Source organism: Arvicanthis niloticus, chromosome 16, assembly GCF_011762505.2.
Source record: "Arvicanthis niloticus isolate mArvNil1 chromosome 16, mArvNil1.pat.X, whole genome shotgun sequence".
In the NCBI taxonomy this organism is placed as follows: Eukaryota; Metazoa; Chordata; class Mammalia; order Rodentia; family Muridae; genus Arvicanthis; species Arvicanthis niloticus.
In genome coordinates this window covers 63,075,267-63,092,663 of record NC_047673.1, presented here as the reverse complement: position 1 = coordinate 63,092,663, position 17,397 = coordinate 63,075,267, and the positions used below count along the sequence as shown (strand labels likewise).

At 39.2% G+C, this 17,397-nt stretch overlaps 1 protein-coding gene across 1 annotated transcript; it reads right to left on the bottom strand.

The window, feature by feature from the left end:
- Positions 1–5,931: 5,931 nt before the first annotated feature.
- Positions 5,932–9,318, bottom strand: Crp (C-reactive protein). Its single transcript, XM_034520590.2, has 2 exons — positions 9,154–9,318; positions 5,932–8,941 (listed from the first exon to the last, which is right to left on the bottom strand). Exons 1-2 carry the CDS (start codon positions 9,215–9,217, stop codon positions 8,328–8,330), a joined length of 678 nt encoding a protein of 225 aa, XP_034376481.1. The 5' UTR covers positions 9,218–9,318; the 3' UTR covers positions 5,932–8,327.
- Positions 9,319–17,397: the final 8,079 nt, after the last annotated feature.

The following is a 17,397-nucleotide window of genomic DNA, read 5'->3' as shown; positions in this document are numbered from 1 at the left end:
ATGCCCGACTGACTAAACCAGAGAATAGCATCAGTGAGGCAGTATCCTTAAGATACAGGCATAAATACAAAGTATTTTAACATATGTAAATCCCATTCTAAAGCATTGTGAGTCTATGTACAAAAAATGAATCAAACTTATTTATCATGGTCTCATCACAGTTTTTTATTGATATTCAATGAGGAATTGATAAGATTTCTCCACTGACTGAATTAAAAATTCAAATGTTGATTAACATATTCCAACCATACAACCAAAAAAAAACCCACTTTAAAAATAGTAGTCTGCTTATAGAATGTTTTTTTTTTTAATGGTGAATAGTTAAGTTTTCTTTTAAATTGTCTTTTCCGAAGGACTTCTTCCAGCAGATTTTTTAAAGGATGTGACTAGCTTGGTGTAATTGCTTCAGAAATTTAGCCCTTCCTCTCTTCTTGCCCGCTTGCCCAATAAAAGAGATATACATTATGAAAACAGAAAAAGATTTTATGGAAAAAATACTTGAACAAAAAGTATGTTTTCCCAGTGTGAAGATCACTTTATTATTAACATCTGGACTCTACAGACAAGTCAATAAAATACAACCTCCAACACTGTGAGTGGCTGCTGGGAAAATTATTGATTTCATGGAGACCACGACACCTTCAAAATCTGAACTACCTCCAAAATGTATGTGCTGAACAAATCTTTAAAATGAAGGGGAGAGGGAAGGAGATGGGGTGGAGGGAGACACACACAGAGAGAGAGAGAGAGAGAGAGAGAGAGAGAGAGAGAGAGAGAGAGAGAGAGAGAAAACATGCCTGTCCCTGTGAACCAGTTAACAATCCCTGCTGGTTCCCAGCTGCTGCTGACACAGCTGTGTAACTGTTGGAATCATTTCAGTGAGCACTGGATGCAATAAATCAACCTCCAATGTGACCTGACCCTTCCCTCAGGCAGGTCGGTAGAAACCTCCTCTCTTTTCCTTGGAGTTTGTGATGATTCATAAAAAAATATGTAAGGATCTGAGCTTTCTTAGACACCTTGGCAGGTAGGATGCTCCCTGATTTAAATCCCCTGTAGATAAGAGAAACACCCCAAAGCACAGCAATCCAGGTAACAGTCTTCAGGAAAAGAAAAACACCCTGAGGCAAGGCAGAATGTTTGTCCACTATGTGTGGCTTTATTGAATAAATAACTTGAAAAACACCGGGCTCTCACTTTATTTAATCCTAAAGCAGCCTAGAATTCCTAGACTCTGGAATCTGCTCAAAGCCACCAATCACCTAGAATATCGGTACCCCTTCCTTCATGGTGGAAGACTTGCCTACACACTGTAATCCCTTGAGCAAATTCCACTGGCACCTGGGTCTCATCACCAGAGACTCCAGTGTCGTGATCTGGGTGAAGCCTTGGCTGCTAGGTCTTTGAAAGCTCGCCAGATAACTCTAATTGGCATCTAGAGTTGAGGTCTACTGGTATGGAAGAGTCTCTTCACGACTCTCTATGCCTGTGGAAAATGCTTCGTAGGTAAGGATTGTCTGAGGCATTCATATCTGCACAGAAAGTGGGGATTCCAGGTTGGAGAAGAATTTAAAAGTGTGCCATGAGCATAGTCAACCTACTGTTATCTTAATATTGAGGCTGGATAAATAAGAACAATACATAGAATGGGGGTGTAGCTCAACTAGTAGTGTGCTTGCCTTACACAGGATCTTAAGTTTGACACCCAGAACCATATAAGGCATGGTACCACACACACCTGTAATCCCAGAAATCAGGAGTTAGAGGCAAGAGAATCAGAAATTAAAGGTCATCCTTTGTTACACTGTCAGATTGAGGCTTAGGATGCAAAATACACTATCTCTAAATAAATAAATAAATAAATAAATAAATAAATAAATAAATAAATAAATATGGGTGCTCCTTCAAGGAAGACACATATCTGCATATCCACACTCTCCTTCCTCCATTGCAGACACAAGTGCAGGTGATAAGGCATAAGCAGTGAGAGGCTAGATGATCTCAATTCAAATCCTACCTCCAACAAAGTTGACTAACCTCTCCAGACCTTGGTTTCCTTACATATAAAGCAAAAAATAGCTGGGTATGGTAGCACATACCTTTAACCCAGAACTTGGGAGAAAAAAGGCAGGAAGATCTTTGTGAGTTTGAGGCCAACTTCACCTATGTAGTGAGTTTCAAGTCTACTGAGACTATCTCAAAAAAAAAAAAATGTACGTACTCTGGCTCCTACTATCCATCAGGAGAACACAGCCCACAGAATCAGCTAAGGAGGACTCAAAGGGGCTCTCAGAGATGGAAGCTACAACCATGGAGCTTGCGTGGATCTGAGCTAGGGCCTGTGTGTATATGTTATAATTTATCAGGTGGTGCTCTTGTGGGACACCTTACAGTGGGAGTGCAGGGTGTCTCTGACTCTTTCACCTGCTCTTGGAACCCTTTTCCTCCTACTGGGTTGCCTGGTACAACCTTGATATGAGGGTTTGTGCCTATTCTTAGTGTAACATGTTATGCTGTGTTGGATTAATATACCTTGAAGGTCTTGTTCTTTTCTGAAGAGAAATGGAAGAGCAGTAGATCTGGGGGAAAGGGCAGTGGTAGTGGGGAACGCTGGGAGGAGTGAAGGGAGAGAAAGTTGTGGTCAGGTATGAGAGGAGAATTAATATATATACATATGTGTATACACATACATACATATGTATACACACATATATGTGTTTATATGTGTATATATACACTATATATTAATATTATAATATACACTACATATTATTATAATATACACTATATATTAATATTATAATATATACTATATATTAATATAATATACACTATATATACATATATATATTAAAAGAGAGAGAGAGTAAGTACTCTAAAATGAATCTTTGCAAAATCTCCAAACAAGTGTGTTTAAAGGCCTCAGTGTCTAGCATACAATAAAAGCTCAGATCAGAATAAGGTACTTTTAGCTTCATTTCTGGGAGATGAGCTCACAGAAAACTTCCTGTTCCTCTAGCTCTTACAATCTTTCCACACACGCACCCCTTCCATTATGAAGTCTCATCAACACTACTACTATTCAAGACCTGAACAAGGATGACACCAATAGACACGCTAACATTGAGAGGGAAAACTCATGAGGCCTCAACTCTAGATAGAGAACTACAGGCAACTAAGGAATGCTGAGAGCGTAGCAGGGGTTGGGGAGCGATAGTGTTTCCCAGGAAAGAGCACACCAGTTGGTTTTCCAATATCAAGTGGTCATCCCTTAAAATATAGATATATTGTGTGTATTTGTGTGTGTGTGTGTGTGTGTGTGTGTGTGTGTGTGTGCACGTGCGCGAGTGTGTGTGCGTACATGTGTATGTGTGTGTGTGTGTGTGTGTGTGTGTGTACTTAATTAAAGAAATATAGTCCACACATATCCGAACAAGCAAGGGGATATGTATGGGAAGGGTTAGATAGAGGAAAGGAGGGAAGTTGTAATTATATTTAATTTCAAAAATGAATTTAAAAAAAATAGGGTGAGGCTGGAGAGCTGGCTCAGCAGTTAGAACACTGGTTACTCTTCTAGAGGAGCTGGGTTCAATTCGTAGCACTAACATGACGGCTCACAACTGTCTGAAACACCAGTTATATGCAATCAAAACACCAATGCACATAAGATAAAAATAAATAAATCTTTAAAAAAAAAAGTATAGGGTGCTTTTAAATAGTATGGGGCATCTTCCCTGTGATTAGGCAGCTGGCACCCTCAGAACCTTGATGGGACATTGTGGGTTCACTTATTTGTGTTTACATGACATGGAACATGCACCAAAACTGGTCCAGGAGGATTCCCTGAGTCTATCTGTTCTAGATCCATCTTTAAATACGGCCACCTGCCTTGAAACTTATTGGGATCTAAGAATGCCCACCAGATAAGACTAGTTCTGTAGTACACTGGGCATAGAGTCTGGCCTAACAGTTCCCAAGTCAATGAGTCTGCACACGTGATAAACACCCCAGGGGTAATGATTTCCTTATTAGTAGGCTACAGTGTATCACTGGGCCAGGCATCCAGGGAAATTAAACTAGGAATCTCCAGTTTCTGTAGGAAAAAAAAAATGAGCCCACTTAACTTAGTTTCTGGTCCAGGTGAAATGAACAGATATCCACAGATGAGATAGACACAGGAAACTGAAGGGAGGCAATCTTGGCAGGTTACCAGGCCAACCCATCAGAAGCAAGAGGGTAGTTGTCTTGGGATGGAGCTACTTAGAAATCAAAGCATCACTTCTCTTCTTTTCAGGGGATTCTAGGGACCAAAACTGTTTTTAAAACTTGTTGTGGGTGATGTTTTGGTTTTGGATTTGCTTTCTTTGTGCTAAGCTTTGTTTAGCAGCAACACAATAAAATTGGAGATAGAAAAAAAAAAAACAGGGCAAAGATTCACAATTTTAATATTCTCCTTACTTTGTGAACTTGCATTACAAATCTATGTCTGTCAGACCCTATCTCCACCTTTGGGAAGATCTGTAGTCCCTCTTCCAGGCTCTAGATACACCAGATCTTACCAAAGAGATGGGTCCCCATACAGTCACCTGAAACTACACAAATCCAGTCTTAATTGTGACATTGTCATGATGGCTCTTATTGGAGAACATACAAAGTCTTTTCCATAAGAAGTGACACAGTATTTCTATCTGACACAGGGATATGCCAGGCTTCTGAACTGTATCAGGAAGTTCACCTGCTAGTTTTGAGTGTCTCCTATGTCAGCTCCTGACAGTACATCTACTGCTTAGATGCCACCATTTGGGCCAGGGTTAGGCCTAACCTTTGTACCAAATGTCAATTTTCTTTTTTTTTTTTTTTTTTTTTTTTTGTTTTTTGAGACAGGGTTTTTTCTGTATAGTCCTGGCTGTCCTGGAACTCACTCTGTAGACCAGGCTGGCCTCAAACTCAGAAATCCGCCTGCCTCTGCCTCCCAAGTGCTGGAATTAAAGGCGTGTGCCACCACCGCCTGGCAAATGTATAGCCCAGGCTGGCATCGAACTCGTGATCCTCCTGCCTCTGCCTCCTTCAGCAAATCCTACCAGCATGTGCCACCACAACCAGCATCAATTTTCAATTACAGAAGAAAGTTGTGTGCATAGTTAACCATCCTTGGGTGCTCTGACCTATGCTATTGCTCAATCTTCTGGATTTAGCCTATACATGATTACATATACTGTCTCTTCAGGCTTTGCCTGAACATTAAAACTAGAAGTCTTCATTTTCTGTAGGAAAAATAAATAAATAAATAAATAAATAAAATCACATAATTTACTTTCTTGTAATTTCTTGTGATTAAGGCATAATATTTTGCCTTGATTTTAAGTGTTCATGTATGTGTGTGTGTGCATATCTATGTGCATGCAGGCTTATCTGTGTGTGCAGTTGTGTGTGTACGTGTTCACACATGTGTGTAGAAGTCAGAAAACAATCTCGAGATCATCAACAGGAACACATATTTTGAAACAGAGTCTCCCATTAATCTGGCTTACCATCTTAGATCAGACTGGCTGGCCCTTTAGCCTCCATGATCCCCTTGTTCCTACCTCCCCAGTGTTGGGACTACAAATATGGACCACCATGCCTAGCAACTTTGTGTAGGCTCTGGGTACCGAACTCAGGTCCTCAGGCTTGCAAGACAAGTGCTTTACCAACTGAGCCATCTTCTTAGCCATTGCCTAGTTTTAATATCAGGGTTTAAGTAGAGCGGGACTCTCTGTCTTTTGAACCTGCACTTTAATGCTCCTGGATAAGCTTGATACATGATCCCTGAAAAGCCCAGTTCGATGACACAGTGTTATCGATATCACTGAGAGTGACCACCATGGAAGATGGGTATTATCCACTTATAAAACAAATTAAAATAACAGCACCAACATTCCCAAACCAAAATCATCCTCAGCAGATATTGTTTTATTAGATATTCTAACAACTTCATATATTATGACAATTCACCAGGTACCTAGGAATACATTTTCTAAGACAATTACATCAAAGTATCCACCAGAACCATAAATTGCTTAAATTGAAGCACTATAGAAATATTTATTAAGATTTTTTAATCCACACCAGATGTAAATACTACCTCTGAAAATTTCCCTGGATAAAATCATCAGGGCCAGAGGCTCTCCACTAGACTGTGTGTATCAAGGTACCCATAATTGAATTCTGAAGAACATATTAGCTCATCCTACATCCCTGAGGAGTTGGGACGGCCTTCTATAATTAAGACATATCTCTTGGTTAGATTCATTAACTAGAAAAGAGCATCAACCCTCTCTCCCACTTAGCTGAGTGTCAGGCTGTATGGATCTGCCCTAATAGGACAGTGGAGAATTATCTGTACTAACATTTTTGCCTAAGAATGTATTTCCCTAACTCTTATGCTTCTAAACGGTTATCAAAGGTCAATTAGGGAAATCGATATTCATAAATAATTTCTTCAAAGACACTCTGTTCATCCTCCTAACGGTCTGAACTGAATTCTTAGCAAATAAGAAACACACATGCTGTCAACCTGGACAAAACTTCAATAGCACTATTTTCAGGGTTTAATGTTTAGGCATGTAGTACAAACCCAACTACTAATAACAGAGGGTGGCTCTTATAAGAGCTTACTGTTTGTGTAATCATATCTGACTCTTACAATGACCCTTTACATGAATTAAATTATTTCTCCTGATTTATAGATAAAGAAAACTGAGTTCAAAGAGGTCACATGATTGTAAGATATAAAACCAGGACATGGACCTGATTCTAGAACCTCTAGATTTAACCATTCTATCCTATGCTTTCCCCAAAATAATGACTGAATGAGCCCCTTCTCCAACCCTGAGTAAAACTTTATGGAATGACTTCATTGTTTACCCAGACCAGAAAGACCGTGATAAAGGACTCCTCTGGGAAAAGACAGAAACATTGAGGGATCTGTTTCCAAAAAGCAGCCAAACAGACTAAAACAAAAGTATTCCATCACTGGACTTGACTCCAGATTCATGAATCTCAAAGGTCCTTAGATTTCTGTTCTCAAAATGGAATTCTAAAAGGGAGAGTATCAAAACCCCACACCTGAATCCCATGAATGACCAGCTGTCTCCAAAACAAGACTGTTCATCTCAGTGAGACTCGCCACAAAAGACCCCAACAGCAGAAGGTAGGGTGGCTCGGATATGAGTCTGCAAAACAGTGGCAGTCAGCCTGACTTCAGAGTCTTCATTTCAGAGGGTCAATAATGAAGTTAGTCATGAAACTGTTCAAAATCATTCAAGCCAAAAGTGACTTTATTGACTCATGGATCTGGGAAGTTAAGGTACAGATTTTATTCCAGAAAAAAAAAAACTGATTCTGAGCACAGTGTAGTCAGTGCGACATCACTCTGGGTTGCCTTAACAAGACCTGTACCACAATGACACCAGTAGGCATGCAACATGGCCAGAAGAAATTTCACAAAGTCACAACTCTATATGAACAGCTAGCAGCTAGGGGTAATCAGTGACTCCTGAGAAAAGGACAATCAGTTTTCTTCAGGGATGGACCTCTTGGTAGATTATCCAGTCTCAAGTCTTCAACAAAATACAAGAAGCACTAAATGTGAGATAAATAACTGATAAATAAATAGATAATAGATAGATAGATAGATAGATAGATAGATAATAGAAATATATAAATAGGTGATAGATACAGATAGATGATAAATACATTTTAGATATAGATAGATAGATAGATTATAGATAGATGATAGATGATAAATAGATGACAGATAGATATGAATACACAATAGATAGATAATGTGTGTGTGCATATAAGGCTAATAATAAGATGTTATGAATTTAAGAGAAATTTAGGGAAGATAGGGGAGGATTTGGAGAGGGGGGATAAAAATGATGTAAATACAGCATTCACTATGACATTCTAAAACAAAAACAATAAAATATTATTTTCCTTTCTGTTCATCTATTTTCTCATCAATGTGAGGGAGAGAGATTATGCCTAAATTTTTTTCAATTATGTGTGTGTGTGTGTGTGTGTGTGTGTGTGTGAGTGTGTGTGTGTGTGTGTGTAACCATGGGTAAGTCAGATTCTCTTTAATAAAGAGTCCTAGCGGGATGCATACACTAGAAGCCTTACATTTAAATTCCATGCTCTAGTGCTGAGGACTGCAGAGAAAGATGTGAAAGGCCATATTCACAGAACAGACCTATAACATCTGCTGAGGTTAAAAGGTTCATAACTGGAGACAAGAGAGAGAATGTAATCCCAGGAGGTGCCTCAGGGCTCACAACAGTAGGTCAGGACCACAGCTGTGACTTGATAAACACATCACCCAATGCTTTATACCTCAGTGCCTGCCAGTTCAAAACATTGGGGCTGAGTGTCCCACCAACATAGACTGTGTTGATCTGTTCTGGAGATAGCACAAAGTCCCACATGTTCACATCTCCGATGTCTCCCACGAAAGACTGCTTTGCATCAAAGTTACCACCATATGAATCCTGCTCCTGCCCCAAGATAATGCTTGCATCTGTCCCCACAGTGTAGGCCTTTTGTAGACTTTTTCTCACCTTGGGTTTCCCATCAACCCAGAACTCTACAATCCCTGTAGCAGACTCCCAGCTGGCACAGATGTGTGTTGGGGCCTCGGGAATTTCTAAAACCTTGAATTGTACTTCAGGCCCACCAACTCCAAAAGTATACCCTTTATCTTTATTCCAAAATATGAGAATGTCGTTAGAGTTCTTCTTGGTAGCATAAGAGAATATACTGAAGCTTCGGCTTGTGCTCAGAGCAGTGAAGATGTGGAGACACACAGTGAAGGCATTCAGTGGCTTCTTTGACTCTGCTGTCAGAGACACATAGGAAGTATCTGACTCTTTGGGAAATACGAAGGCCCTTTTAGACATGTCTGTGAGACAGAAAACCAAGACAGTGAGTAGTTTCTCAGATAATGAAGACTTATCCCTCCCTTACAAGTAGAGTTTGGGATCAGGAGACATCTGACCCTCTCTGAGGTTACATCAATACAGCTATACCTGCTCCTGCTCCTTGATTTCTTATGTAAAATATTAAGCTCCCACCATTCTCCCCTAGGGAAAGAATCTTTATAATAGCTCCTACCTTCATGGCCAAAAGCCTGAGAGAAGCTGATCATGATCAGAAAGCACCATAGTAGCTTCTCCATGGCTATCGATGCTGCTGGGATCTGGACTAAGAGGACAAAGTTTTGTCTGAGACATCAAAAACAATAAGTCCTGGATCCCTTGCCTCAGGCCCAGCCCATCCTTAGATTTATAACTATAGCAGATGGAGAGGCTGAACCACTTTGTAAATGATTTCCTAACACCGCCTCTTGGGGTAAACATCAGACCACTGGGAGGAAGGGAAGCAAAAAATCATCCTAGAACAGAGAAATCAATGTGGGTTATTTATTACAAACTCCTGTGACCCCTGAATCACCAGTTTCTGTGTGACAGGAAAAATGAGAAAGCTTCCCAAGGCTCCACTTTGCCTATCTATGCTGAGAAAATAATGGGAAATTTTAGCTTAATAGATGAGCGCTCATGTGTGTGCATAGGATGGTTGCATTTCTGGCATCTGCTGACCTCCTCTGGAAGCTGCTCTTTTGCATATTGGGAAATGAAGAAAACAAGCATTCCATTCCCAGCACCCTGGCCAACTGCATAGACTTATCAGAGACCTTTGACTGAATGGAACACCGCCCCTATCCCAAATGTACCACTGGGCTCAATCTCATGAAACAGACTGGGTTTTTGTTTGTTTATTTGTTTGTTTTGGTTTGGGTTTTGGAGGTTTTTTTTTAAATGTGGAAGATTCAGGGAGGAGTCAGGATGGTCAGTGTTTGCTTCTTTTGTTCAGAGTCTAAGTGGTCCCTCCACACTGCCTAGCAACAATTATGCAGTTCTCTACTTACCTCAGTCTTCTAGTTGAATACTGTGCTCCTTCAACTTACTTCTGAACACAATCTCATTCATTCTTCACAAGTCACCCTTTAATTGAGAAATTAGAGGGAAAAAAAAATACTGTATCCCCTGAAGTGGAGAACCATTCATTCAGTAATTCCACTTTTAGTGAGATGTATTCTCATCCTATCAAAGACTAGATTTTTCAGCCTCAGCTACAAGTCAGAATGAGGTTTGGACAGAAAAGAGACATTCTCTAGGTTGGATCCTTTACAGTGAAGATGTGTGGCTTTCCTTTTGCTTCTTCCTTGCCCTCTGGCTAGCGCTGATGGGAGAGAGAGAAATCACCTTGCCATAACAAGCTGCAAGTAGATGCTGACACAGCAACTCAACAGGTTGCTTCTTTATGATAACAGTCGATGTTATCATAAAGCCATTATTTCAACCGTTGAATATCATTTACCCAAATACTTGCTAAAAAAAAAAAAAAAATATGCGGTCTTATATTTTGTTAAATCATTATGAATTTGGTCATTCTCATATTGAAGCTTGGTTGCTACCTCTCTGTATCTTCCCACTGTAAAATCTACCAGCTTTTTTAACTCCTCATAAGAAATAAACAGTTGGTGGATGTATCTAATGTCAAACTTGCACCTTTATCGCAGGCTCAGATGGCCCAGCACCTAATGAATTTTGCCCCCCCCCCAATGTTTCTTTCTGCTTTACACATCATTAATTTCACCTTCATTCTATCATTTCTCCAAACACCAAAACTATAATAAACATGGCATTTTAGAGAAGGAAGAGAAAGACAGAAGGAAGAAGAAGGAAGGTAGAAAGGCTATTTGTAACCAGGACATCCATTGTTCCGTATCTTCTTCCTTAACCCAAGGATTTCCAGTTCTGACCTCTTATCATTTAAGAAGAAACAACATAAACACACCTCTCTCTCTCTCTCGCTTTCTCTCTCTCTCTCTCTCTCTCTCTCTCTCTGTCTGTCTCATTAAATTTAATAACTGATTTTCTGGGTGTTTTTTTTATCTTATGCAACGTCTGACATTCAGCACAGTTCCTAAGGCTTGCATGAAGTCTTGCACACTGCTTTAAAATGAACACATTTAAAGGCCTTAAGAAGTGAGTTCCGGTCCCACCACTCCAATTTTGACTCCCAATTATGAGAGACAAGCACATTGAGTCTCTGAATTCATTTGTTACCAGTGCTCTTACTGGACTCTGATCTTCAAAAGTAGGTTATTCATAAATCCATTTGTTTTAATTTATATATTTCAGTTGGTTTATAATATTTACATCTCAAGGAGCATGGGAAAACAGAAATACCTTTATAGCACTCCCTGGACCTAAGACCTTGGTTTCATGTTGGTCATCTCTTGCCCTGAAACATTCTGGCATCTTTACATAGGAAACCTGCCAGCCTTTTACATAGAAACAGCATTTAAATTGAGCCACAAAAAACTAATATGAGAGATTCAAGAACGTCTTATCTTCCTTTCCTGTTGCTATGATAAAAATAGCTACTTAGATGAGTAGGGATTAATTTTTGTTCAGTTCCAAGTTACAGTCCATCATAACAGAGAAGTAAGACAGGCAGGAGCTTGAGGGAATTGGCCAAATCACAACCATAATCAGAAACAGAACAATGGATGCATACATGCTTGTTCGCAGCTCATCTTCGCCACTCTCGTGCAGTTCAGTATCCCCTGCCTAGGGAATTGTGCCACTCTCAGTGGGCAGTCTTCCCACTTCAGTTAAGGTCATGAAACTCCCAGAGATCAACATGATCTAGACAATCCTTTACTGAGATGCTCTTCCCAGGAGATTCTAGATTGTATTAAGTTGAAAATTAAAATTAACCATCATAGAGACTAAGAGAATAATATGACTTAGCTACCAACCTCCAAACTTTATTTTCTACTACCATACACAAATTTCAAAATCGTGTTTGAACTCCTATAACCACAGTAGTCCATTTTTTAGTAAATCAATGTATTTATAGTCCAAATTTTTACTGTTTTATCAGTCAAAGTTCTATAGATTGTAACAGTTCATTGTTTTATTCACCTCATTGACCTAATTAAGTCATGAATAAAACATCTACTTCATATTTCCTACTTCCTAGTAACCATCAGAATTATCAGTTTTACCAGAAAAAAAATATTGCATTTTTACTCATAATGTGTCACTATACTATTTCTACTCCTTGTATAAACTTCTTAATAAAATAATCTATAAAAATATTGTTTCTAAAGCCATTTTACTTCAAGCAATTGAGAGGCTTTGAAGGTTTATAAATAAGGTTATAAACAAGAAAATGATATACTTGGATAAGTGTTTCTAAATTTTAATGGAAGAAAATATGAGGGTTGTGTTAAAGTAAGTAAGATTATAAATTCATACACTTAATGGGCTTTACATCAATTTCACCATGACAAATGTTAGGAACTGCTGCTAAAGATCACAGGCTAAGCCATTAGCCAGACAAGTTAAGGTAAATGTGACAAGTGTCAGAAATAGGCAGGAGCAGTTAAGAACTCAGGAGAGGCAGATTTGAGAGACGTGCAAGAGCCAATGACAAGAATAGAAACCTGACCAAATGTGAAGTCATCAGAGAGCAATGTATGAAGACATCTAACTATCACTTGCATATCAAGCGTGATGTGAGTGAGACCAAAACAGCTTTTTGAGTAACACCTAGATCAGTGGCTTTCACTAATTGGTGATTAGTCTCTAGCCCAAGCTGGGCCTCCAATGTGAAATAAACAAATAAATAAATAAGTGCTTGTTGACTTATACAAATAAGACCAAGTATGCCTGTTACAAAAAAAATGAGAAAAAATAATCATACCCTTTTATTTATGGGTAACACTACTATCCTCTTGAAAGACAACTGATACCACGCCTGACCCAGATTTGGTACACTGTCAGTAGACTGTAGAGCATAGATGAAGACATAACTGAAGGAAGAAGTCACAGAAGAATCATAGAAGACAAATTTAAGCAGGAATGGACTGAGCACAGATGCCAATATCCTCTTCCCACTTCAATTCCTACAAATGACGGAAAATATGTTTCTAAAAAAGTAGATCAATATGGTGCCGGGGAAGAAAGGAGTTTCATTGGGAGAAAGGAAAATGAATTCTCTAAAATCCAGAAAGCAGGAAGCATACATCAGTGGAATAGATCATAACGCAAAACACATGCATGGAAAAGCTGCTGAGAAAATGTGCTGGTGCACCCTAAAGGAAAGGATAATGGAAATGGGTGCCAAAGCATGAGGCAGCAGTGTTGATTAGGGGTCTTAGAGACCACACCTCACTCCCTTACCTAAGCATTAAGCAGCAGAGTTCTTGTTCACAGCCTGAGGAAGAAAAATTCCCTTAGCCCAAGTAGGATATTGCCCCAAGAGTTTGTAGATCCCTAGAAGGTTTCCAACCCTGTTGATAAATTGATATGCCCTGCCAGTATTTCCTGCTCATTTCTCATAGTTGCTAGAGATAGGCTAGAGAAAGTAAGGGCATCCACTGGCAAACTGAAAGGCTCAATGCAATGACCCTCACTTAACAGACACAGATAAGCATGTCTTAGGAATTTAGGAGCAAATGGGCAACACTCATAATGGTGATAGAAGTCTGTAATCCCAGCACTTAGGAAATAGAGTCAGGAGGACCAAGAGTCTGAAGTCATCCTCTGCAATATTCCAAGTTCTGGGCTAACCTTAACTGCATGAGACTTGTCTCCAAAGACAAGAGAAAAGAAGAAATGTTTAATTAAGAGAATTTGGTTATATGCAGTATGAACAAGCAAATAACAACCTATTTTTTTCTAATTTAAATTTTTTATTATATGGTGTGTGTGTGTGTGTGTGTGTGTGTGTGTGTGTGTCAAAGCACCATCTGCATGCCTGGTAACTGTGAAAGTCAGAAGACAGCATCTCTGAAATGGAAATTACCGACCATTGTAAACCACCATATAGATGCTGGGATTTGAACATATGTCCTCTGGAAAAGCAACAAGTCTTCTTAACTGCCAAACCAAATCTTCAGCCCAAAGAAACTATTATTTTAAAGAAAGAAGTGTTTAGATTAGGAGTAAGAAAATAATCAAGGAAGAAATAGAAAATCTTATGGATGACAGCAGTAGACAAATCAAAAGAACCTAAGAAAGATGTATAAACAAGACCCATGTCTGATTCATGACAAGAAGCTTGCTAATCAGGAGAAGAAATAAAACTGTCAAAAAATGTGTGTGTGTGTGTGTGTGTGTGTGTGTGTGTGTGTGTCCTAAAAATAAAAAGAATCAGTAAGAGTGCCACAAGGAATAACAAACATTGTGAGTGATAGGTTTGAGAATAGCCTGGCTTGGTCATTCTACAATGCCAATATCTAAAAATATCTTTGTGCCCCAAAACCCATCCAACAATTATTTGTCAATTAAAAATAAGATTAAAATATGATCCATCAATGGATGTCAGAAAATTGTCAAGAAAATCAAAGAAAAGATAAGGCTATCTGACTTATTTTAAGAATACCATAATAAGTTAATTCAGAATAAGTTAATTCAGAATTCAAATAAAAAGACCAGAAAATGAGAAATCTATCGCACTTGAAAGTTTTATCCATGCACAAAAAACTAAAATAAATTTGATATAACTAAGCTACACAGGAAAAAAAATCAAAACATCACAGCTAAGTAAGATGGGCAACAAACAAAAGCAAAGGCCCTGCAGAACTCATACACGTGGGTTGGGCAGCTTTGCTGGGGACAGTCACAGGAGAAACAGTATCAGGGATATAGGACTGAATACCAAGCTTTGGGAGAGAAATCCCTACTCTACAGCTATGAACTACAAGTTGGGAGAAATCATTTCTCCCCCCCACCCCACCCCACCCCCCAGTTACGGCAGGAGCCATGACACACAACAGCAATATGACATAACAGCTCAGCATTCATGGCAGCCGTTCCCTGGTAGAGTGAGAAGCTTCAAGCTTTGAAGTTAGAGCTAAACAGCTCAGCAAGCTTGGGCAAGGCATGTAAGCATTCACAGCAGAAGTGAGGCCAAACACCCAGTGCCATGCAACTGAACAAGGATTGACTGCCTGAATAATTCCCATGACTTTCTGCAGTAAGTCAGAATCTTTTCTCAGTAGCCAGCCACAGGGAGTAGGTAAAAATGATTAGCATTTATCTGTCAAAAGTTTTCCTCAGAAAATTAGAGAAATCCATCAATGTAATTTATGCCATCTTGATTAACTTAAATAGCAACATCAAAACATCATTCAAAGGGATCATCTATTTAAAATGTTCACCTTTTTCCATCCTTATTAAATTAAAAATAAAAATTTCAAATAAAACTCCACAAAAACTTAATTCTTAAAATTGAGGGCTGAGGAGTTAGTTCAATAAGAACAAACAATTGTCAGGCAAGAATAAGGACCTGAGTTTGAATCTTTATCACCATAAAAACACAGGATATGACCCTGCACAAATGTGACCTCATCACTAGGGGCAAACATAGATGAATCCTTGGAGCTCTCTGGTCAGTATCTAATAAAACAATAGCCAGCCTCAGGTCCAGTTAGAGACCCTGACTCAAGGGATTAAGGCAGAGACAGAGAAAGAACACTCAGCATCCTTCTCTGGCCTTGGAATGTGCACGGTGCTTGTATACACACACACCACTCCATTCCACACCACACCACACATACACAATGAAATTTTAGAACCACTCCTTTGTAGTAATGAGATGTTTGCTATGTAAATTGTGCAATTCAATATAGTAAAACAAGAAATAAAAGATCGAATGATCACAAATGAAGGGAAATGTTTGTGTTGTAGCCCAGCTGGCATGGGACCTACTCCCCCACCCACACCTACCCCGAGCACCATCTTCCTTCCGGTCCATTTCCCCACCTGGGCCAGATCATCGGCTGATACTGGCCCACATACTACAGCCTGCTTGCCTCCCAGGCAAAGAAAGATAAAGGTGAGAATCTCACCCAAATACTCATGCCAGTTGGGATACCCACTCAGCCCAGCTGACACGGGACCTACCCACACACATACACCTCCAGCTACACCTTCTTTCTGGCCCAGGGACACAGGAGGCCTTTTATAACCAGAAACACAGGGGACACACCTAATTAGAGACAACACTGCCTGCCTCCAAGGAGACCAGCTCTAACTCAGGTCACAGAGATCTACCTGCCTCCAAACAGGCTAGTCCCAGTAAGAGACACACCAGAGAGAAACAGATGGGCCAGAGGCAAGTGAAAAATCATAAGAAACAGAACCCAATGCAATTTGGCACCATCAGAACCCAGTTCTCCCACCACAGCAAGCCTTGGATACCCTAACATGCCTGAAAAGCAAGATAATGACCTGAAATCCCATCATGAAGATGATAGAGGCCTTTAAGGGGGATATAAAGAACTCCCTTAAAGAAATAGAGGAAAACATAGGTAAACAATAGAAACCCAAAGAAGAAACAAATAAATCCCTTAAAGAAATACAAAATAATACAATGGAGCAGATAAAGGAATTGAACAGAATGGTCCAAGAACTAAAACTGGAAATATAAACAACAAAGAAAACACAAAGAGAGGCAACCCTGGAGATGGACAACTTAAGAAAAAGATCAGGAGCCACAGATGCAAGCAACAACAACAAAATGCCAGAGATAGAAGAGAGAAACTCGGGCATAGAAGATCCCATAGAAGATACTGACACAAAGAAAAAACAAAGCATAAAAAGCTCCTAACCCAAAATATCCAGAAAATTCAAGACACAATGAAAAGATCAAACCTAAGAATAATAGGAATAGAAAAGGTGAAGAATCCCAGCTCAAAGGGCCAGAAAACGTCTTCAACAAAAGCACAGAAGAAAATTACCCAAACCTAAAGACATGGCCATCAACGTACAAGAAGCCTACAGAACACCAAATTGATTAGACCAGAAAAGAAAATCCTCTATTCACATAATAATCAAAACATTAAATGCATAGAACAAAGAACGAATATTAAAAGCTGTAAGGGAAAAGACCAAGTAACATATAAGGGCAGACCTATCAGAATTAAACCAGACTTCTCAACAGAGACTCTAAAAGCCAGAAGATCCTGGACATATCTCATCCAGACCCTAAGAGAACACAAATGCCAGCCCAGAATACTATATTCAGAAAAATTCTCAATCATCATAGGTGAAGAAACCAAGATATTCCATGACAAAACTAAATTTAAACAATATATTTCTACTAATCCAACACTACAACAGATATTGGAATGAAATCTCCAAAACAGGGAGGGTAACTACACCCTCCAAGAAAACATAAGAAACTAAAAATTTCATAACAAACCCATGAGAGAGAATCATACACACATAATACCACCACCACAAACAAAATAACAAGAACTAACAATTATCTGTC